Source organism: Coregonus clupeaformis, chromosome 28 (assembly GCF_020615455.1).
Source record: "Coregonus clupeaformis isolate EN_2021a chromosome 28, ASM2061545v1, whole genome shotgun sequence".
NCBI lineage: Eukaryota > Metazoa > Chordata > Actinopteri > Salmoniformes > Salmonidae > Coregonus > Coregonus clupeaformis.
Window position 1 is genome coordinate 5575570 of NC_059219.1, and position 23955 is coordinate 5599524.

Genomic DNA, 23955 nt, shown 5'->3' on the forward strand with positions numbered 1-23955 from the left:
TTCTTGTTCCGCATCAGATGACCCAGCTTAGTACACCCCACGCCTAACAGGCATGAACGTAGGCTAGCTGAACAGAACACGGGACTGGATGGCAGTGTTGTGAAAAAGAGGCTCTTCAAAAAGCCACATCCCTGGTGGCGTGCAGGCCTTACGGGACTTGACCAGAACTCTCCAAGCCTGCATAACAGACTCATAAAATGGAGTCAGGCCAGGCAACTCACCCCCCTCCAGCTTTAAGAGGAAAAGGTGCTTGTCTAAGCCCAAACAGCCCGCTCTCCTCATCAATGTGTAGGCTGTGTCAACCCAGCTAGAACCGTCACTGTACAACAGTCTCTGTGCTGCTTGAAGCTGGAAAGCCATGATCCTGGAAGAAATGTCCACCAGGCCTTGCCCACCCTCGTGCAGTGGCAGGTACAGGGCTGAAGCTTTAATCCAATGTTGTCCAGACCAGAAGAAATTGACAAGGATCCTCTGAAGCTCTTGTATCAGACCCTTTGGTGGCTGCTAAATCATTAGTCTATGCCACAGGGTAGAGGCAACAAGATTATTAGCTACCAGTACCCTTCCCCTATAAGACAGCTGGGGCAGCACCCATTTCCATCTTGACAGTCTGGCACACACTTTCTCCACTACACCCTCCCAGTTCTTTTTCTGAAAGACATCGGAGCCTAGAAAAAGAAAAACCAAAGTCTTCATCCCATCTCTGCCCCACTGAAGCCCCCCTGGTAACCGTGGAGTGGACCCCATCTGAAGCTGGCCTGCCCACAGCGCTTCACTCTTTCCCCAATTGACTCTAGCTGAGGAGGCCCCCTCATACACCTTTAAAGCGTTTGAGAGAACCTTAACATCCTCACCCCCTGTAATAAAAACTGTCACGTCATCTGCATACGCAGACAGTGCTATCGTGGGACCCTTCATTACACCTGGCACAGAGAAATCTCTGAAGCTGGAGACTCTTATCTCCCTCAATAACTTTAAGCATCAGTTGTCAGAGCACCTTACTGATCACTGCACCTGTACACAGCCCATCTGAAATTAGCCCACCCAACTACCTCATCCCTATATTGTTATTTATTTTGCTCTTTTGCACCCCAGTATCTCTATTTGCACATAATCTCTTGCACATCTATCATTCCAGTGTTAATACTATTGTAATTATTTTGCACTATAGCCTATTTATTGCCTTACCTCCATAACTTGCTACATTTGCACACACTGTATATATATTTTCTGTTGTATTTTTGACTTAATGTTTTTTACCCCATATGTAACTCTGTGTTGTTTTTATTGCACTGCTTTGCTTTATCTTGGCCAGGTCGCAGTTGTAAATGAGAACCTGTTCTCAACTGGCTTACCTGGTTAAATAAAGGTGAAAAAAAAAAAAAAAAAAAACAGTAAGCATCGCTCTTAAAAACCAAAGCATTGGTTCAATCGCCAGACCATATAACTGCCCTGAAATTGGGCATCCCTGCCTGATGCCCCTTTGGACAGGGATGGGGCAACTCAAACCACCCCCCACCTTCACCATACACGAGGCCCTAGCATACAGTAAATTCATCCAAGACAAAAAAACATCCCCAAACCCAAAGACTTTCATTGTTTTAAACAAGTACTGGTGGTCCACACGATCAAAAGCCTTCTCCTGATCCAAAGAAAGTAAACCCACATTTACATCAGACAGTTTATAAATGTCTAAAACATCTCTTATTAGAAACAAGTTGTCAACAATAGAGCGATCAGGTACACAGTAGGACTGGTCCTTGTGGACCAACAATCCCAGATACTCTTTCAACCTGTTTGAGAGACATTTAGAAACAATTTTATATTCTGCACACAGCAAAACAACAGGTCTCCAATTTTATATGAGAGCCAAATCCCCCTTTTTTGGCAACAGTGAAAGTACCGCACGTTGACAAGATACAGGAAGAGAGCCCGCATGAAAAGATTCACACACCACTTCATAAAAATCCTCCCCAATAGACCCCCAAAAGTGCTTATAAAACTCAGATGGTAAACCATCAATGCCAGGGGCTCGGCCTGTTGAGAGCTGCATAACTGCTGTGGACAGCTCTTGCAGTGTAATGTCAGAGTCCAATGCGATTCTTTGCTCAGGTCCCAATTGAGGAAGACCGTGTAACAACTGTTCAGTACACAGAGAGTCACAATCCTCCGCCTTATAGAGGGCAGAATAGAAATCCATGGCATGTTGACGCATTTCACTGTCATCCGTGGTCACCTTCCCATCAGGGAGACGAAGGCAGACCATCTGTTTACGTTGCAATATCGACTGTCCTAGTTTTTTTTTTAAAGCACTAGGAGCATCCATATCCTTGAGGGAAGCGAAACGAGACCTAATCAAGGCACCCTTCACTCTTTCATGCAGAAACGACCTCAGTTCATGTTTCTTGTCCTGTATGTTCATGACTAGTCCGGGGTCATTCTGAGTGAGCAACTTCAATTCAATAGATTTGATGTCCTGTTCAAGGGCCCTGATAGTCTCTTTAGCTTCAATACTAGACAGAGCAGTATACTGTTGACAAAATAATCGTATTTGGGCCTTCCCAACCTCCCATCATTGTCTCAAGGACTCAAAAATTCTCTTTTGTAACCCTCCATTTTCCCCAAAAACAACAAAAACCTTTCACAAAACATGACATCATGTAACAATTTAACATTAAAATACCAATAAGATGATGACCTTTGTGGACAGGACAAGTGAATATCAACAGTGACAATATGGTGATCAGAGAAACCCACAGGAGTAATGTCACACCTTCCAACCCTACTACAGTATTGCTCAGATACAGTGGGGAGGAAAAGTATTTAGTCAGCCACCAATTGTGCAAGTTCTCCCACTTAAAAAGATGAGAGAGGCCTGTAATTTTCATCATAGGTATACGTCAACTGTGACAGACAAATTGAGATTATTTTTTCCAGAAAATCAAATTGTAGGATTTTTAGTGAATTTATTTGCAAATTATGGTGGAAAATAAGTATTTGGTCACCTACAAACAAGCAAGATTTCTGGCTCTCACAGACCTGTAACTTCTTCTTTAAGAGGCTCCTCTGTCCTCCACTCGTTACCTGTATTAATGGCACCTGTTTGAACTTGTTATCAGTATAAAAGACACCTGTCCACAACCTCAAACAGTCACACTCCAAACTACACTATGGCCAAGACCAAAGAGCTGTCAAAGGACACCAGAAACAAAATTGTAGACCTGCACCAGGCTGGGAAGACTGAATCTGCAATAGGTAAGCAGCTTGGTTTGAAGAAATCAACTGTGGGAGCAATTATTAGGAAATTGAAGACATACAAGACCACTGATAATCTCCTTCGATCTGGGGCTCCACGCAAGATCTCACCCCGTGGGGTCAAAATGATCACGGTGAGCAAAAATCCCAGAACCACACGGGGGGACCTAGTGAATGACCTGCAGAGAGCTGGGACCAAAGTAACAAAGCCTACCATCAGTAACACACTACGCCGCCAGGGACTCAAATCCTGCAGTGCGAGACGTGTCCCCCTGCTTAAGCCAGTACATGTCCAGGCCTGTCTGAAGTTTGCTAGAGTGCATTTGGATGATCCAGAAGAGGATTGGGAGAATGTCATATGGTCAGATGAAACCAAAATATAACTTTTTGGTAAAAACTCAACCCGTCGTGTTTGGAGGACAAAGAATGCTGAGTTGCATCCAAAGAACACCATACCTACTGTGAAGCATGGGGGTGGAAACATCATGCTTTGGAGCTGTTTTTCTGCAAAGGGACCAGGACGACTGATCCGTGTAAAGGAAAGAATGAATGGGGCCATGTATCGTGAGATTTTGAGTGAAAACCTCCTTCCATCAGCAAGGGCATTGAAGATGAAACGTGGCTGGGTCTTTCAGCATGACAATGATCCCAAACACACCGCCCGGGCAACGAAGGAGTGGCTTCGTAAGAAGCATTTCAAGGTCCTGTAGTGGCCTAGTCAGTCTCCAGATCTCAACCCCATAGAAAATCTTTGGAGGGAGTTGAAAGTCCGTGTTGCCCAGCGACAGCCCCAAAACATCACTGCTCTAGAGGAGATCTGCATGGAGGAATGGGCCAAAATACCTGCAACTGTGTGTGAAAACCTTGTGAAGACTTACAGAAAACGTTTGACCTGTGTCATTGCCAACAAAGGGTATATAACAAAGTATTGAGAAACTTTTGCTATTGACCAAATACTTATATTCCACCATAATTTGCAAATAAATTCATAAAAAATCCTACAATGTGATTTTCTGGATTTTTTTTTTCTCATTTTGTCTGTCATAGTTGACGTGTACCTATGATGAAAATTACAGGCCTCTCTCATCTTTTTAAGTGGGAGAACTTGCACAATTGGTGGCTGACTAAATACTTTTTTCCCCCACTGTACATACAACCTGTCTAACCTTGCTGCACTGACATGACCTTTATTAACTTTTAGCCATGTGTAACTAACTTTTGCATTCCTTACTCTCCACACATCAGAAAGCTCAAACTCAGTTAACAGACCAGACAGGCAAGTGGCTGACCGCAGGTGAGGTTCTTCAGCGGTGCGATCAACAGTAAAATCCACTGTACAGTTCCAGTCCCCCCATAAAACCATACACCCCTCTTGGTCACACTGTCTTAAGGTTTCCTTTATTTTATCAAAACCAACAATACGCTCTGTACCCTCATTAGGAGCATAAACATAAAAAAATAAAATAAAACATAACATCCACCTTGACCAATAAAACCCGACCCTTAACTATCTCTGTTGTAGATACCACAGTCACCCCTAAGCCTGAAGAAAACAAGATTGCCACCCCAGCACTGAAATTAGTACCATGACTGAGTATATGCTGCCCCTCCCACCACATACCCCAGTCAACCTCATTTTCCTCATCACTGTGTCTCCTGTAGGAAAACTACATTAAGCCTTTTCTGTTTTATTACTTCTAATACCCAAGCCCTCTTATTCCTGTCCCTTCCTCCATTAATATTGAGAGAACCTACCCTTAGTATCTCCATATAGAAAAGAAAAAGGAAAAGCAGAAGATACCACAGAGAAACCAGACAAAGAGAATAAAACACCCTATGAGGCATAATCATTATCATTATTAAAATGTTCTCTTAACCTGACCACGAAACCGCTTCTTCTCTCTCAACTGGTCTAACCCCACCGTCTTCTGTAACATCACAGCTGACCTCACAAACTTATCAACATCAAAATAATCTGCCAATTTCACAGATTTCCCAAAAGTCTGATCCAGAAACCCATTTACCTCCTCTAGATCGTAAATTGAGTCCTCACCAGCTGATATAGTATAAAGAGAGATATCCATATCCTTCTCCTGATCCTCCTCAACTGAGGCCACAGACCACTGACTCCCCTGTACCACATCCCTTTCAACACTCCCCACTTGCACCCCATCACTCGTACCAGGCATCTCCTCCACTACCTGGGAGACTAGCCCCACCTGAACCCCATTACTCGTAGTGGGCATCTCCTCCACTACCTGGGAGCCTAGCTCCACATGAACCCCCCCTGTACCCCAGCACTCATAGTGGGCATCTCCTCCACTACCTGGGAGATTAGCTCCACATGAACCCCCTCCTGTACCCCAGCACTCGTACTGGGCACCTCCTCACCAGTCTGAGGAAATGGCTCTTCAGATCCATCCTTACCTTCTACAACAATATTTTTCTGCTGCATAACATTTCCCTCTGGTACAAGTTGCAACTCTGTGCCCTCAACACGGACAACTTGTTCCTCAGCAACAGATGCTTGTGGCTGCTCTACCGCTGTCAGCCCACCTCGCCCCTACATCAGTGGGCCCAGGCGTTACGAGGACCACCTGCGCCCTCCCTCTGCCTTCTCCTTTTCGGGCAAGCATGTCGCTTATGACCAACATCCCCACACTCAAAACACAGTTGACTACCCGTACTAGCATAAGCCATATACAGTCTATTGTCATACTTGACTTTAAACGATAACTCCAAAGTCTGCTCCGGTGAGTCCAAAAACATAAACACCTGTCGCCGAAACGACATAACCTGTTTCAACGCCGGGTGTTTGCAACCCAACGGGACAACCTTAATTGAACTTGCAAACTTCCCAAAGCGCAATAACTTGCGCTCCAATAGCTCATTTGGAATAAACGGCGGTACATTTGAAATCGTTACCCTTGTTGACGGAGAAAAAAGCGGCGTAACTTGAATAAACATTCCTTTAAGAAGTACGCCATGTTCAACCATACGATCAACAAGGCGCTCTTCTTTAAGAAATACCACCACCGCTTTATTAATCCGTGACGCATAAGCAACATTCTCATATCCTACCTTCTCTCCTACGGCGACCAGAAACTCCTCCACCGTGACAGTAGCTTCAGTAACACACCTAAAGCCGTGCCGAAGTGACAGGGATGGCGTCCCCATTCGGGCCGCCATCCCCACCAAAATCTGGATAATTTCGACACGAAAAACAATATACTTAATTCTACCACAACAAGAAAATAGAAATAATAACCTTAATCATGCATAGAAGAAAAACCGAAAGAAAACCCAGGAATATCTACCTCTACACAACACTCGCACTTAGCACTCACTCAAACAATTCCCAGCATGCACCAAACACTCCCAGCAGAGAGAGAGAGAGAGAGAGAGAGAGAGAGAGAGAGAGAGAGAGAGAGAGAGAGAGAGAGAGAGAGAGAGAGAGAGAGAGAGAGAGAGAGAGAGTGGGGGGTGGGGAGGTGTAGAGAGAGAGGGGGAGGTGGAGAGAGAGAGAGAGAGAGAGAGAGAGAGAGAGATGGGGGGGTGGGGAGGTGTAGAGAGAGAGATGGGGAGGTGGAGAGAGAGAGAGAGAGAGATGGGGGGGGTGGGGAGGTGTAGAGAGAGAGATGGGGAGGTGGAGAGAGAGAGAGAGAGAGAGAGAGAGAGAGAGATGGGAGGTGGAGAGAGAGAGAGAGAGAGAGAGAGAGAGAGATATTATATAATTGGCCAGTGTGGAGATAAGGATCCCCTGGGAGTGCTGTGAAGCACCGTGCAGAGCCATGCAGGAGGAGTAGCACAACAGCCAGTCTGCTTGTTGGCTTTTTATACACTGAGTGTCTTTCCATGACATAGACTGACCAGGTGAATCCAGGTGAAAGCTATGATCCCTTATTGATGTCACCTGTTAAATCCACTTCAATCAGTGTAGATTAAGTGGAGGAGACGGGTTAAAGGAGGATTTTTAAGCCTTGAGACATGGATTGTGTATGTGTGCCATTCAGAGGATGAATGGGCAAGACAAAATATTTAAGTGCCTTTGAACGGGGTATGGTAGTAGGTGCCAGATGCACCGGTTTGAGTTTGTAAAGAACTGCAACGCTGCTGTATCAAGAATGGTCCACCACCCAAAGGACATCCAGCCTACTTGACACAACTGTTGGAGTCAACATGGGCCAGCATCCCTGTGAAACGCTTTCGACACCTTGTAGGAGTCCATGCCCCGACGAATTGAGGCTGTTCTGAGGGCAAAAGAGGTTGCAACTCAATATTAGGAAGGTGTTCCTAATGTTTTGTACACTCAGTGTATATTGTATACAGTGTACGTGGTCCTCTGTAGCTCAGCTGGTAGAGCACGGCGCTTGTAACGCCAAGGTAGTGGGTTCGATCCCCGGGACCACACATACACAAAAATGTATGCACGTACGACTGTAAGTCGCTTTGGATAAAAGCGTCTGCTAAATGGCATATTATTATTATTATTATTAAGTATCTGTTTCTCTGAGGGGTTTATTCAGACATACAGTCATTTAATTGTCGCGAGCCACTCATCCTATTCCGTTTCACTGCAGAAACTGAAGCTTTCTGTTGAGATCTGGATAGCTTCCCTGAACTGTAAAGGACAATGTCCCGCCTTTCTGCCTGGTGTTTAGGCCATTCACCACAGTAATTATATTGTCCGTGGCAAGGCATTGTGGAGATATTCATGAGTTATCTTCAGAAATGCAGAGCTAGAGAGAGCGAAACTTTGACAAATATCTCCTTCCAAAAAGCCTGGAGTGGTAAACACAGATAAACAGTATTGCTGCCTCAGGTCATCACACAGTCACAACACAACACTTCCAGAAGAACCTTGTCGTTCATGGAGAGGCTTGAATATAGCCACACACACACACACACACGTACTCTACCCACACACAGACCTTTTTCCAGCGAGCCCTTTATTCTCCAGTACGGCCTTTGTGTGTTTCTCAGCAGACAGACAGATAGACAGACAGGCAAACAGACAGACAGGCGGACAGGAAGATAGGCAGACAAACAGACAGGCAGACGGACAGGCAAACAAACAGACAGGCGGACAAGAAGACAGACACAGACAGAAAGACAAACAGACAGACAGACAGGCAGGCAGAAGGGTTGTTGTCAGGTGCCCTCATTAGCATGGTTATAAACCCTCCCATTTCCAGGTAAAATACACTCTTATTAAAGAAGAGTCTTCCTAAAGGGAGAGGAGCCCCTTCAGGAGACAACACTGAAGACTGCAGTGAAGCTCCTGGCTTTGCTCTGCCATAATAAAGGCCTGGCTACGTCCCTACTGGACCAGATAGCTGAAGACCAAAGCTCAAAGCAACAACTATTGAATTCAGTAGGAGTCCAGTGTACCTCCTTACACACAGAATTATAGGTAGTGTGTTATGTCAGAGGATTGGTAACAGCTGAGTGTTGCCTGTACTCTCATGAATATGCCTCCTGTGTGCGTTTTTGATTTGTTGTTGTTGTTGTTTATTCTGATGGCCGACCTGGCAGCAGGTTTATCGTAGTGTGTTTATTGATTTAGCATTAGAGGTTTCCATGTGGTCAGTACTTAAAACAAGACATAGTAGCAGGGTTCTTCAATTCCGGTCCTGGAGGGCCGAAACACCTCTGTTTTTCATCCTCTCCTTCTAATTAGGGGCTAATTTAGACCTGGGACACCAGGTGAGTGCAATTAACTACCAGGTAGAAATAAAAAACAGAAGTGTTTCGGCCCTCCAGGACCAGAATTGAAGAACCCTGCAGTAGAGGAACAGCTGCCAATAGTTTCTCTCTCTCTCTCTCTCTCTCTCGCTCTCCCCCCCTCTAGTCCCCTCTCACTCACTCTCCCCTTTCTCTCTCTCTATTTCACTCTCCCCCTTCTCTCTCTCTCACTCTCTTTCTCCCCCACCATCTCTCTCCCTCTCTCTGTCTCTATCTCTCTCCCCTGCTCTCTCTCTCCCCTGCTCTCTCTCTCCCCTGCTCTCTCGCCCCTGCTCTCTCGCCCCTGCCCCTCTCTCCCCTGCCGTCTCTCTCCCCTGCCCTCTCTCTCCCCTGCTCTCTCTCTCTCCCCTGCCTCTCTCGCCCCTGCTCTCTCGCCCCTGCTCTCTCTCCCTGCCCCCCTCTCTCCCCTGCCGTCTCTCTCCCCTGCCGTCTCTCTCCCCTGCTCTCTCTCTCTCCCTGCTCTCTCTCTCTCCCCTGCTCTCTCTCTCCCCTGCTCTCTCTCTCTCCTGCCCTCTCTCTCCCCTGCTCTCTCTCTCTCCTGCCCTCTCTCTCCCCTGCTCTCTCTCTCTCCTGCCCTCTCTCTCCCCTGCTCTCTCTCTCTCCTGCCCTCTCTCTCCCCTGCTCTCTCTCTCTCCCCTGCTCTCTCTCGCCCCTGCTCTCTCGCCCCTGCTCTCTCTCTCCCCTGCCCCCTCTCTCCCCTGCCGTCTCTCTCCCCTGCCGTCTCTCTCCCCTGCCGTCTCTCTCCCCTGCTCTCTCTCTCTCCCCTGCTCTCTCTCTCTCCCCTGCTCTCTCTCTCCCCTGCTCTCTCTCTCTCCTGCCCTCTCTCTCCCCTGCTCTCTCTCTCTCCTGCCCTCTCTCTCCCCTGCTCTCTCTCTCTCCTGCCCTCTCTCTCCCCTGCTCTCTCTCTCCCCTGCCCTCTCTCTCCCCTGCTCTCTCTCTCTCCCCTGCTCTCTGTCTCTCCCCTGCTCTCTCTCTCTCCTGCCCTCTCTCTCCCCTGCTCTCTCTCTCCCCTGCTCTCTCTCTCCCCTGCTCTCTCTCTCCCCTGCCCTCTCTCTCCCCTGCCCTCTCTCCCTTTCGTTCCATCTCTCTCTCCCCTGCTCTCTCTCTCTCCCCTGCCCTCTCTCCCTTTCATTCCATCTCTCTCTCCCCTGCTCTCTTCTCTCTCTCTCCCCTGCCCTCTCTCCCTTTCGTTCTATCTCTCTCTCCCCTGCTCTCTCTTCTCTCTCTCTCTCCCCTGCTCTCTCTCTCCCCTGCCCTCTCTCTCCCTTTCGTTCTATCTCTCTCTCCCTCTCTCTCTTCTCTACTCCTTTCATCATTTCCTCTGAAGCAGCACTAATACAGCCATTCTACTGGAGCCAGTTTGTTGAGCAATCAGACATGCCAATATCTGCCCAACATTGAGTTAATTTTTCTGAGGCAAATCTACTCTGAATATACTTAAGCCCAGTTCTTCTCTGAGGATTTTTGTACTTCCCTTCACATTTTTTTATGTAAAACGTACTGGGAGTTTTTTTGACTGCATGGTTTATTGTTGTCAGGTGATTTTTGTCAAGGTGAAATCTGCTGGCTCATTGTATTCCAGATGACACATAATGATGTATCATATTATCACCATCATGCTCCCTTGGTAGGTGTATCTATCGATTCAAAGCTGGATGGTTCCACTGAAAGAGTCAGGTGTTTCATGTGGAGAGAGCGTTGCTCTCAGATGGCGGCCCAGGGGTCAACTACCTGCCGTGATCCGGGGTGACCGGTCAGACAGAGAAGAGCGCTCTTGAGAAACTGTCTGAAAAGTTTATTCTGTCTTTAAAGACGAAGCAGATTATTCAACAAGGCATGACAAATAAAGCACTAGACAGGAGAAGACAAAGGTTTTGTGTCAACGGAAAGCGATGATATCTTTCTGTAGTAATTGGGATGGAGAAGTATGATTTGTAACTCAGTGATGTAACTGTATTATAGAAGCAGAATGTCTGGACGAGCATCCTCCATGTGCAAAAACCATCCGGTCTGCATTTACATTTCCTGTCATTATTAGTCTATTTTCTAGCATAATTTTGCACTAAGTGGCAGCATCTTGAGGTTTATATATTATATAATATCCTGTATAGGTCATAGTGGAGGAAGGATCCCATCAGGGCCTGTCCTTCTCTCAAGGCCTGAAACTGGTTCATGTACTTCATCAAGAAATGTGCAACATCACTTTAAGTAGAGTGAGTCGTATTGAGGCCTTGTAAAACACCAGTTTGTACTTTAAAACTCTGTGTGCTGGAGCCATGGGTTCTTGGTGTTTATGACCTCTGGGACCAGCTTAAGCCTCTTGTCTGCATCCTAAATGGCACCCTATTCCCATTGGGCTCTAAAGTAGTGCACAATGTAGGGAGTAGGATGCTATTTGGGACACAGACCTTGTTTCATCCTCTTCATCCTGTGTGTGTTGTGTTTTATTCAGGTCTGGTCATCCTTCATCCTGTGTGTGTTGTGTTTTATTCAGGTCTGGTCATCCTTCATCCTGTGTGTGTTGTGTTTTATTCAGGTCTGGTCATCCTTCATCCTGTGTGTGTGTTGTGTTTTATTCAGGTCTGGTCATCCTTCATCCTGTGTGTGTTGTGTTTTATTCAGGTCTGGTCATCCTTCATCCTGTGTGTGTGTTGTGTTTTATTCAGGTCTGGTCATCCTTCATCCTGTGTGTGTTGTGTTTTATTCAGGTCTGGTCATCCTTCATCCTGTGTGTGTTGTGTTTTATTCAGGTCTGGTCATCCTTCATCCTGTGTGTGTTGTGTTTTATTCAGGTCTGGTCATCCTTCATCCTGTGTGTGTTGTGTTTTATTCAGGTCTGGTGGAGGTGGTCTGCAGTGTTTTCAGCGAGGCAGCTGTCCTGTACGTGGAGAGAGAGGAGAGGCCTGAGAGGAAGAGTAGCCATGTCCTCCTGTTGTCTCTACTGGACACTCTGCACAATGTACTGAAGAGCACATCCAGCGTGGTGCGCCTTGCACTCCAGGTATGCTAAACGTACAGTATCTAGGGCTGCACAATTACTCCAATTTACATCCAAATCCCAATATTGACATGTGCAGGATCCATATCGCAAGAGATCCGTATCGCATGCAATACTTTGAAGAGCCACTCAGCCGTGTGTAACGTCCATTTTTATCATTTACACCGTTTATCGTCTCTCTCCCTCTCTCTTGTGGCTGCTTCCCACATACCAAGCCCCGCCCCCTGTCACTCAAGCAACACAGCTCCTCCTCCTCCCTGTTAGATTCATTCTAAGTTTGCATGCTGCTCTGTTAGGTCATTGCAGTCGACAGATTGTTCCTAACAAGAACGATGCTGCTTTTCACTTTGCTTCTTAATATAAATCATTCTATTTCTATGATTCCAACAGTTCACCCAAGTGTTTTGATGTACAGTGGAGAAAAAAATATTTAGTCAGCCACCAATTGTGCAAATTCTCCCACTTAAAAAGATGAGAGGCCTGTAATTTTCATCATAGGTACACGTCAACTATGACAGACAAATAGAGAGAGAAAAAATCCAGAAAATCACATTGTAGGATTTTTAATGAATTTATTTGCAAATTATGGTGGAAAATAAGTATTTGGTCACCTACAAACAAGCAAGATTTCTGGCTCTCACAGACCTGTAACTTCTTCTTTAAGAGGCTCCTCTGTCCTCCACTCGTTACCTGTATTAATGGCACCTGTTTGAACTTGTTATCAGTATAAAAGACACCTGTCCACAACCTCAAACAGTCACACTCCAAACTCCACTATGGCCAAGACCAAAGAGCTGTCAAAGGACACCAGAAACAAATTTGTAGACCTACACCAGGCTGGGAAGACTGAATCTGCAATAGGTAAGCAGCTTGGTTTGAAGAAATCAACTGTGGGAGCAATTATTAGGAAATGGAAGACATACAAGACCACTGATAATCTCCCTCGATCTGGGGCTCCACGCAAGATCTCACCCCGTGGGATCAAAATGATCACAAGAACGGTGAGCAAAAATCCCAGAACCACACGGGGGGACCTAGTGAATGACCTGCAGAGAGCTGGGACCAAAGTAACAAAGCCTACCATCAGTAACACACTACGCCGCCAGGGACTCAAATCCTGCAGTGCCAGACGTGTCCCCCTGCTTAAGCCAGTGTCCAGGCCCGTCTGAAGTTTACTAGAGTGCATTTGGATGATCCAGAAGAGGATTGGGAGAATGTCATATGGTCAGATGAAACCAAAATAGAACTTTTTGGTAAAAACTCAACTCGTTGTGTTTGGAGGACAAAGAATGCTGAGTTGCATCCAAAGAACACCATACCTACTGTGAAGCATGGGGGTGGAAACATCATGCTTTGGGGCTGTTTTTCTGCAAAGGGACCAGGACGACTGATCCGTGTAAAGGAAAGAATGAATGGGGCCATGTATCGTGAGATTTTGAGTGAAAACCTCCTTCCATCAGCAAGGGCATTGAAGATGAAACGTGGCTGGGTCTTTCAGCATGACAATGATCCCAAACACACCGCCCGGGCAACGAAGGAGTGGCTTCGTAAGAAGCATTTCAAGGTCCTGGAGTGGCCTAGCCAGTCTCCAGATCTAAACCCTATAGAAAATCTTTGGAGGGAGTTGAAAGTCCGTGTTGCCCAGCGACAGCCCCAAAACATCACTGCTCTAGAGGAGATCTGCATGGAGGAATGGGCCAAAATACCAGCAACAGTGTGTGAAAACCTTGTGAAGACTTACAGAAAACGTTTGACCTGTGTCATTGCCAACAAAGGGTATATAACAAAGTATTGAGAAACTTTTGTTATTGACCAAATACTTATTTTCCACCATAATTTGCAAATAAATTCATTAAAAATCCTACAATGTGATTTTCTGGATTTTTTTTTCTTATTTTGTCTGTCATAGTTGACGTGTACAGGCCTCTCTCATCTTTTTAAGTGGGAGAACTTGCACAATTGGTGGCTGACTAAATACTTTTTTCCCCCACTGTATATCGCAAGTCAAATCGCAATATTTGGGAAGAAAATTGCAATTGGATTTTTGGCCCATATCGTGCAACCCTACCTGTTTTCATAATCTCTTTTAGAACAGGCTGGTGAATGGGGGTTAAGTGTGTGTGTGTGTGTGTGTGTGTGTGTGTGTGTGTGTGTGTGTGTGTGTGTGTGTGCTCACGTGCGTGTGCTGGTGGAGAGGTTGAGTGTGTGAATGAAAGGCAATATCCACCTATCACATCTAGGTGACTCACAGTGAGGAAGTAGATATATTTATATATATTTGCCTCGTCTCAACTTCCAGTAGGATCAGCACTAAGCAGAAAATACATCCCATTGAACTTCATCTTTTAGACACTGAGGATCCACAAGGTCCCCCACCCGAGGGACGCTCCATTGTCTCCCACTGGCCCTCATTAGCTTTAGTTGTCCTCTACAGAGCCTCCCTCCACTTCCTGACATACATATTTATGCTGCCCGGACATTGGGAGAGGAGAGGGAGAATAACATAATGGAAATCAATTCTCTCACTGGAATGAAAAAATGCAAAGCTCATTAAAAGGGCTTCTGCAAAAACCAAATTCATTTAGGTAATAATGATAAGGAAGGAAGAATACGCGGCCAGTGTCTTCTTCGTCTTCAAGTCGTCTCTCTCTCTCTCTCTCTCTCTCTCTCGCGCTTTCTCTTTCTCCCTCTCTCGCGCTTTCTCTTTCTCCCTCTCTCTCTCTCTCGCACTCTCCCTCTCTCTCGCGCTCTCCCTTTCTCCCTCGCTCTCTCTCTCGCGCTCTCTCTTTCTCTCTCGCTTCTGCTCTCCTTCTCGCTTCTCTCTCTCGCTCTCTCTCTCGCTCTCTCTCTCGCTCTCTCTTCTCCTCGCTCTCTCTCTTCGCTCTCTCTCTCCTCTCTCCTCTCGCCCTTCTCTCTCTCGCTCCCTCTCTCTCTCTCTTTCTCCCTCGCTCTCTCTCTTGCGCTCTCTCTTTCTCTCTCTCTCTTTCTCCCTCGCTCTCTCTCTTTCTCTCGCTCTCTCTTTCTCCCTCGCTGTCTCTCGCTCTCTCTCTCGCTCTCTCTCTCGCTCCCTCTCTCTCTCGCTCTCTCTTTCTCCCTCGCTCTCTCTCTCTCTTTCTCTCTTTCTCCCTCGCTCTCTCTCTGCGCTTTCTCTCTCTCTCTCTCTCTCGCTTCTCTCTCTCTCGCTCTCTCTCTCGCTCTCTCTCTTTCTCCTCGCTCTCTTTCTCTCTCTCTTCTCTCTCGCTCTCTCGCTCTCTCTCTCTCTCTCTCGCCCTCTCTCGCTCTTCTCTCTCGCTCTCTCTCTCTCGCTTCTCTCTCTCTTCTCTCGCTCTCTCTCTCTCTCGCTTTCTCGCTCTCTCTCGCTCTCTCCTCTGCTCTCTCTCTCTCTCGCTCGCTCTCTCTCGCTCTCTCTTTCTCCCTCGCTCTCTCTCTGCGCTCTCTCTCTCTCTCGCTTCTCTCTCTTGCGCTCTTCTTTCTCTCTCGGGTCTCTCTTTCTCCTTGTCGCTCTCTCTCTCTCGCCATCTCTCTCGCTCTCTCTTTCTCTCGCTGTCTCTCTCTCTCTCGCTTTCTCTCTCGCTCTCTCTCTCTCTCTCTCTCTCTCTCTCTCTCTTTCTCCCTCGCTCTCTCTCTTGTGCTCTCTCTCGCTCTCTCTCTTGAGCTCTCTCTCGCTCTCTCTCGCTCTCTCTCTCTCTCTTTCTCCCTCGCTCTCTCTCTTGCGCTCTCTCATGCTTTCTCTCTCTCTCAGAATTAATATTTTAAATGGATGAGGAAGTTAATCGAGAAAGTTCTACATGCTTCGCAATTAAGCAAAAGAAGAGCTGAAAAAAAGTATAGCATGGAATAATAATCACATTAACTGCAGACAGCCAATCTTCATTCCCAAAGTTTTGTGCTGACAGAAAAAAACTGCTTAAATAAGCCAGCAGTCCCTCAGAAGGAGAGGAGAGGAGAGGAGAGGAGAGGAGAGGAGAGGAGAGGAGAGGAGAGGAGAGGAGAGGAGAGGAGAGGAGAGGAGAGGAGAGGAGAGGGGTGAGAAACCAAAAGAGAACCAGACGGAGAGCGTCTCTTTCAGGCTAACCTACCAACCAGCAGAATGAGTCTGGGGGGAAAACAGAAGTTTGGAAATTACTTGTTTGGTCGTCCACCAAAAGGAACGGACAGTTTGTCATATATATGATATCTACCTCCCAGAAGGTGCTGTTAATGACTGCTACTAAGGCCAGTCATTTGTTTTAAAGGAGATTTGAACATTTGAATATGTCAACGACCAGTAATACTGTTCTACTGTTCTAGCCTAAACAACACTGATACAGCTGTCCAACAGGGCTAGTTTTACTGTTCTACTGTTCTAGCCTCAACAACACTGATACAGCTGTCCAACAGGGCTAGTTTTACTGTTCTAGCCTCAACAACACTGATACAGCTGTCCAACAGGGCTAGTTTTACTGTTCTAGCCTAAACAACACTGCTACAGCTGTCCAACAGGGCTAGTTTTACTGTTCTACTGTTCTAGCCTAAACAACACTGCTACAGCTGTCCAACAGGGCTAGTTTTACTGTTCTAGACTAAACAACACTGCTACAGCTGTCCAACAGTGCTAGTTTTACTGTTCTAGCCTAAACAACACTGCTACAGCTGTCCAATAGGGCTAGTTTTACTGTTCTACTCTTCTAGCCTAAACAACACTGATACTGCTGTCCAACAGGGCTAATTTGACTGTTCTAGCCTAAACAACACTGCTACAGCTGTCCAACAGGGCTAGTTTTACTGTTCTAGCCTAAACAACACTGATACAGCTGTCCAACAGGGCTAGTTTTACTGTTCTACTGTTCTAGCCTAAACAACACTGATACAGCTGTCCAACAGGGCTAGTTTTACTGTTCTAGCCTAAACAACACTGTTACAGCTGTCCAACAGGGCTAGTTTTACTCTTCTACTGTTCTAGCCTAAACAACACTGATACAGCTGTCCAACAGGGCTAGTTTTACTGTTCTACTGTTGTAGACTAAACAACACTGTTACAGCTGTCCAACAGGGCTAGTTTTACAGTTCTAGCCTAAACAACACTGTTACAGCTGTCCAACAGGGCTAGTTTTACAGTTCTAGCCTAAACAACACTGCTACAGCTATCCAACAGGTCTAGTTTTACTGTTCTACTGTTTTAGCCTAAACAATAATAATAATATAATATAATATGCCATTTAGCAGACGCTTTTATCCAAAGCGACTTACAGTCATGTGTGCATACATTTTTATGTATGGGTGATCCCGGGGATCGAACCCACTACCCTGGCGTTACAAGCGCCGTGCTCTACCAATTGAGCTACAGAGGACCACGCTGATACAGCTGTCCAACAGGGCTAGTTTTACTGTTCTAGCCTAAACAACCCTTATACGGCTGTCCAACAGGGCTAATTTTACTGTTCTAGCCTAAACAACACTGTTACAGCTGTCCAACAGGGCTAGTTTTACTCTTCTACTGTTCTAGCCTAAACAACACTGATACAGCTGTCCAACAGGGCTAGTTTTACTGTTCTACTGTTCTAGCCTAAACTACACTGCTACAGCTGTCCAACAGGGCTAGTTTTACTGTTCTACTGTTCTAGCCTAAACAACACTGTTACAGCTGTCCAACAGGGCTAGTTTTACTGTTCTACTGTTCTAGCCTAAACAACACTGTTACAGCTGTCCAACAGGGCTAGTTTTACTGTTCTAGCCTAAACAACACTGCTACAGCTGTCCAACAGGGCTAGTTTTACTGTTCTACTGTTCTAGCCTAAACAACACTGATACAGCTGTCCAACAGGGCTAGTTTTACTGTTCTACTGTTTTAGCCTAAACAACACTGATACAGCTGTCCAACAGAGCTTGTTTTACTGTTCTACTGTTCTAGCCTAAACAACACTGATACAGCTGTCCAACAGGGCTAGTTTTACTGTTCTACTGTTCTAGCCTCAACAACACTGATACAGCTGTCCAACAGGGCTAGTTTTACTGTTCTAGCCTCAACAACACTGATACAGCTGTCCAACAGGACTAGTTTTACTGTTCTAGCCTAAACAACACTGCTACAGCTGTCCAACAGGGCTAGTTTTACTGTTCTACTGTTCTAGCCTAAACAACACTGCTACAGCTGTCCAACAGGGCTAGTTTTACTGTTCTAGACTAAACAACACTGCTACAGCTGTCCAACAGGGCTAGTTTTACTGTTCTAGCCTAAACAACACTGCTACAGCTGTCCAATAGGGCTAGTTTTACTGTTCTACTCTTCTAGCCTAAACAACACTGATACTGCTGTCCAACAGGGCTAATTTGACTGTTCTAGCCTAAACAACACTGCTACAGCTGTCCAACAGGGCTAGTTTTACTGTTCTAGCCTAAACAACACTGATACAGCTGTCCAACAGGGCTAGTTTTACTGTTCTACTGTTCTAGCCTAAACAACACTGATACAGCTGTCCAACAGGGCTAGTTTTACTGTTCTAGCCTAAACAACACTGTTACAGCTGTCCAACAGGGCTAGTTTTACTCTTCTACTGTTCTAGCCTAAACAACACTGATACAGCTGTCCAACAGGGCTAGTTTTACTGTTCTACTGTTGTAGAGTAAACAACACTGTTACAGCTGTCCAACAGGGCTAGTTTTACAGTTCTAGCCTAAACAACACTGTTACAGCTGTCCAACAGGGCTAGTTTTACAGTTCTAGCCTAAACAACACTGCTACAGCTATCCAACAGGTCTAGTTTTACTGTTCTACTGTTTTAGCCTAAACAATAATAATAATATAATATAATATGCCATTTAGCAGACGCTTTTATCCAAAGCGACTTACAGTCATGTGTGCATACATTTTTATGTATGGGTGGTCCCGGGGATCGAACCCACTACCCTGGCGTTACAAGCGCCGTGCTCTACCAATTGAGCTACAGAGGACCACGCTGATACAGCTGTCCAACAGGGCTAGTTTTACTGTTCTACTGTTCTAGCCTAAACTACACTGCTACAGCTGTCCAACAGGGCTAGTTTTACTGTTCTACTGTTCTAGCCTAAACAACACTGTTACAGCTGTCCAACAGGGCTAGTTTTACTGTTCTACTGTTCTAGCCTAAACAACACTGTTACAGCTGTCCAACAGGGCTAGTTTTACTGTTCTAGCCTAAACAACACTGCTACAGCTGTCCAACAGGGCTAGTTTTACTGTTCTACTGTTCTAGCCTAAACAACACTGATACAGCTGTCCAACAGGGCTAGTTTTACTGTTCTACTGTTTTAGCCTAAACAACACTGATACAGCTGTCCAACAGAGCTTGTTTTACTGTTCTACTGTTCTAGCCTAAACAACACGGATACAGCTGTCCAACAGGGCTAGTTTTACTGTTCTAGCCTAAACAACACTGATACAGCTGTCCAACAGGGCTAGTTTTACTGTTCTACTGTTCTAGCCTAAACAACAATGATACAGCTGTCCAACAGAGCTTGTTTTACTGTTCTACTGTTCTAGACTAAACAACACTGATACAGCTGTCCAACAGGGCTAGTTTTACTGTTCTACTGTTCTAGCCTAAACAACACTGATACAGCTGTCCAACAGGGCTAGTTTTACTGTTCTACTGTTTTAGCCTAAACAACACTGATACAGCTGTCCAACAGAGCTTGTTTTACTGTTTTACTGTTCTAGCCTAAACAACACTGATACAGCTGTCCAACAGAGCTTGTTTTACTGTTCTACTGTTCTAGACTAAACAACACTGATACAGCTGTCCAACAGGGCTAGTTTTACTGTTCTACTGTTCTAGCCTAAACTACACTGCTACAGCTGTCCAACAGGGCTGGTTTTACTGTTCTACTGTTCTAGCCTAAACAACACTGTTACAGCTGTCCAACAGGGCTAGTTTTACAGTTCTAGCCTAAACAACACTGTTACAGCTGTCCAACAGGGCTAGTTTTACAGTTCTAGCCTAAACAACACTGCTACAGCTATCCAACAGGTCTAGTTTTACTGTTCTACTGTTCTAGCCTAAACAACACGGATACAGCTGTCCAACAGGGCTAGTTTTACTGTTCTAGCCTAAACAACACTGATACAGCTGTCCAACAGGGCTAGTTTGACTGTTTTACTGTTCTAGCCTAAACAACACTGATACAGCTGTCCAACAGAGCTTGTTTTACTGTTCTACTGTTCTAGACTAAACAACACTGATACAGCTGTCCAACAGGGCTAGTTTTACTGTTCTACTGTTCTAGCCTAAACAACACTGATACAGCTGTCCGACAGGGCTAGTTTTACTGTTCTACTGTTTTAGCCTAAACAACACTGATACAGCTGTCCAACAGAGCTTGTTTTACTGTTTTACTGTTCTAGCCTAAACAACACTGATACAGCTGTCCAACAGAGCTTGTTTTACTGTTCTACTGTTCTAGACTAAACAACACTGATACAGCTGTCCAACAGGGCTAGTTTTACTGTTCTACTGTTCTAGCCTAAACTACACTGCTACAGCTGTCCAACAGGGCTGGTTTTACTGTTCTACTGTTCTAGCCTAAACAACACTGTTACAGCTGTCCAACAGGGCTAGTTTTACTGTTCTACTGTTCTAGCCTAAACATCACTGCTACAGCTGTCCAACAGGGCTAGTTTTACTGTTCTACTGTTCTAGCCTAAACAACACTGCTACAGCTGTCCAACAGGGCTAGTTTTCCTGTTCTAGCCTAAACAACACTGATACAGCTGTCCAACAGGGCTAGTTTTACTGTTCTACTGTTCTAGCCTAAAAAACACTGCTACAGCTGTCCAACAGGGCTAGTTTTACTGTTCTACTGTTCTAGCCTAAACAACACTGCTACAGCTGTCCAACAGGTCTAGTTTTACTGTTCTACTGTTCTAGCCTAAACAACACTGCTATAGCTGTCCAACAGGGCTAGTTTTACTGTTCTACTGTTCTAGCCTAAACAACACTGCTACAGCTGTCCAACAGGGCTAGTTTTACTGTTCTACCGTTTTAGCCTAAACAACACTGTTACAGCTGTCCAACATGGCTAGTTGTACTGTTCTACTGTTTTAGCCTAAACAACACTGATACAGCTGTCCAACAGGGCTAGTTTTACTGCTCTAGCCTAAACAACACAGCTACAGCTGCCCAACAGGGCTAGTTTTACTGTTCTACTGTTTTAGCCTAAACAACACTGATACAGCTGTCCAACAGGGCTAGTTTTACTGTTCTATTGTTCTAGCCTAAACAACACTGCTACAGCTGTCCAACAGGGCTAGGTTTACTGTTCTACTGTTCTAGCCTAAACAACACTGATACAGCTGTCAAACAGGGCTAGTTTTACTGTTCTACTGTTCTAGCCTAAACAACACTGCTACAGCTGTCCAACAGGGCAAATTTTACTGTTCTACTGTTCTAGCCTAAACAACACTGATACAGCTGTCCAACAGGGCTAGTTTTACTGTTCTAGCCTAAACAACACTGATACAGCTGTCCAACAGGGCTACTTTTACTGTTCTAGCCTAAACAACACTGCTACAGCTGTCCAACAGGGCTAGTTTTACTGTTCTACTGTTCTAGCCTAAACAACACTGCTACAGCTGTCCAACAGTGCTCATTTTACTGTTCTACTGTTCTAGCCTAAACAACACTGATACAGCTGTCCAACAGGGCTAGTTTTACTGTTCTAGCCTAAACAACACTGCTACAGCTGTCCAACAGGGCTAGTTTTACTGTTCTACTGTTTTAGCCTAAACAACACTGATACGGCTGTCCAACTGGGCTAGTTTTACTGTTCTAGCATAAACAACACTGCTACAGCTGTCCAACAGGGCTAGTTTTACTGCTCTACTGTTCTAGCCTAAACAACACTGCTACAGCTGTCCAACAGGGCTAGTTTTACTGTTCTACTGCTGTAGCCTAAACAACACTGCTACAGCTGTCCAGCAGGGCTAGTTTTACTGTTCTACTGTTCTAGCCTAAACAACACTGATACAGCTGTCCAACAGGGCTCGTTTTACTGTTCTAGCCTAAACAACACTGATACAGCTGTCCAACAGGGCTAGTTTGACTGTTCTACTGTTCTAGCCTAAACAACACTGATACAGCTGTCCAACAGGGCTAGTTTTACTGTTCTACTGTTCTAGCCTAAACAACACTGATACAGCTGTCCAACAGGGCTAGTTTTACTGTTCTAGCCTAAACAACACTGTTACAGCTGTCCAACAGGGCTAGTTTTACTCTTCTACTGTTCTAGCCTAAAGAACACTGATACAGCTGTCCAACAGGGCTAGTTTTACTGTTCTACTGTTCTAGCCTAAACATCACTGCTACAGCTGTCCAACAGGGCTAGTTTTACTGTTCTACTGTTCTAGCCTAAACAACACTGCTACAGCTGTCCAACAGGGCTAGTTTTCCTGTTCTAGCCTAAACAACACTGATACAGCTGTCCAACAGGGCTAGTTTTACTGTTCTACTGTTCTAGCCTAAAAAACACTGCTACAGCTGTCCAACAGGGCTAGTTTTACTGTTCTACTGTTCTAGCCTAAACAACACTGCTACAGCTGTCCAACAGGTCTAGTTTTACTGTTCTACTGTTCTAGCCTAAACAACACTGCTATAGCTGTCCAACAGGGCTAGTTTTACTGTTCTACTGTTCTAGCCTAAAACAACACTGCTACAGCTGTCCAACAGGGCTAGTTTTACTGTTCTACCGTTCTAGCCTAAACAACACTGTTACAGCTGTCCAACATGGCTAGTTGTACTGTTCTACTGTTTTAGCCTAAACAACACTGATACAGCTGTCCAACAGGGCTAGTTTTACTGCTCTAGCCTAAACAACACAGCTACAGCTGCCCAACAGGGCTAGTTTTACTGTTCTACTGTTTTAGCCTAAACAACACTGATACAGCTGTCCAACAGGGCTAGTTTTACTGTTCTATTGTTCTAGCCTAAACAACACTGCTACAGCTGTCCAACAGGGCTAGTTTTACTGTTCTACTGTTCTAGCCTAAACAACACGGATACAGCTGTCCAACAGGGCTAGTTTTACTGTTCTACTGTTTTAGCCTAAACAACACTGATACAGCTGTCCAACAGAGCTTGTTTTACTGTTCTACTGTTCTAGCCTAAACAACACGGATACAGCTGTCCAACAGGGCTAGTTTTACTGTTCTAGCCTAAACAACACTGATACAGCTGTCCAACAGGGCTAGTTTGACTGTTTTACTGTTCTAGCCTAAACAACACTGATACAGCTGTCCAACAGAGCTTGTTTTACTGTTCTACTGTTCTAGACTAAACAACACTGATACAGCTGTCCAACAGGGCTAGTTTTACTGTTCTACTGTTCTAGCCTAAACAACACTGATACAGCTGTCCGACAGGGCTAGTTTTACTGTTCTACTGTTTTAGCCTAAACAACACTGATACAGCTGTCCAACAGAGCTTGTTTTACTGTTTTACTGTTCTAGCCTAAACAACACTGATACAGCTGTCCAACAGAGCTTGTTTTACTGTTCTACTGTTCTAGACTAAACAACACTGATACAGCTGTCCAACAGGGCTAGTTTTACTGTTCTACTGTTCTAGCCTAAACTACACTGCTACAGCTGTCCAACAGGGCTGGTTTTACTGTTCTACTGTTCTAGCCTAAACAACACTGTTACAGCTGTCCAACAGGGCTAGTTTTACTGTTCTACTGTTCTAGCCTAAACATCACTGCTACAGCTGTCCAACAGGGCTAGTTTTACTGTTCTACTGTTCTAGCCTAAACAACACTGCTACAGCTGTCCAACAGGGCTAGTTTTCCTGTTCTAGCCTAAACAACACTGATACAGCTGTCCAACAGGGCTAGTTTTACTGTTCTACTGTTCTAGCCTAAAAAACACTGCTACAGCTGTCCAACAGGGCTAGTTTTACTGTTCTACTGTTCTAGCCTAAACAACACTGCTACAGCTGTCCAACAGGTCT

At 45.3% G+C, this 23955-nt stretch overlaps 1 protein-coding gene across 2 annotated transcripts in view; it reads left to right on the top strand.

Moving 5' to 3' along the window:
* LOC121542634 (serine/threonine-protein kinase ULK4) overlaps positions 1 to 23955 on the top strand; it is a 153997-nt gene that overhangs the window by 78805 nt on the left and 51237 nt on the right. Inside the window, exon 33 of one of the 2 annotated variants that reach the window (XM_041852083.2) lies at positions 11835 to 12001. In XM_041852083.2, the coding sequence (XP_041708017.1) occupies positions 11835 to 12001 (167 nt within the window). Of the gene's footprint in view, positions 1 to 11834; positions 12002 to 23955 lie in introns of those variants that run through there. The other variant, XM_041852084.2, reaches the window with a different exon arrangement.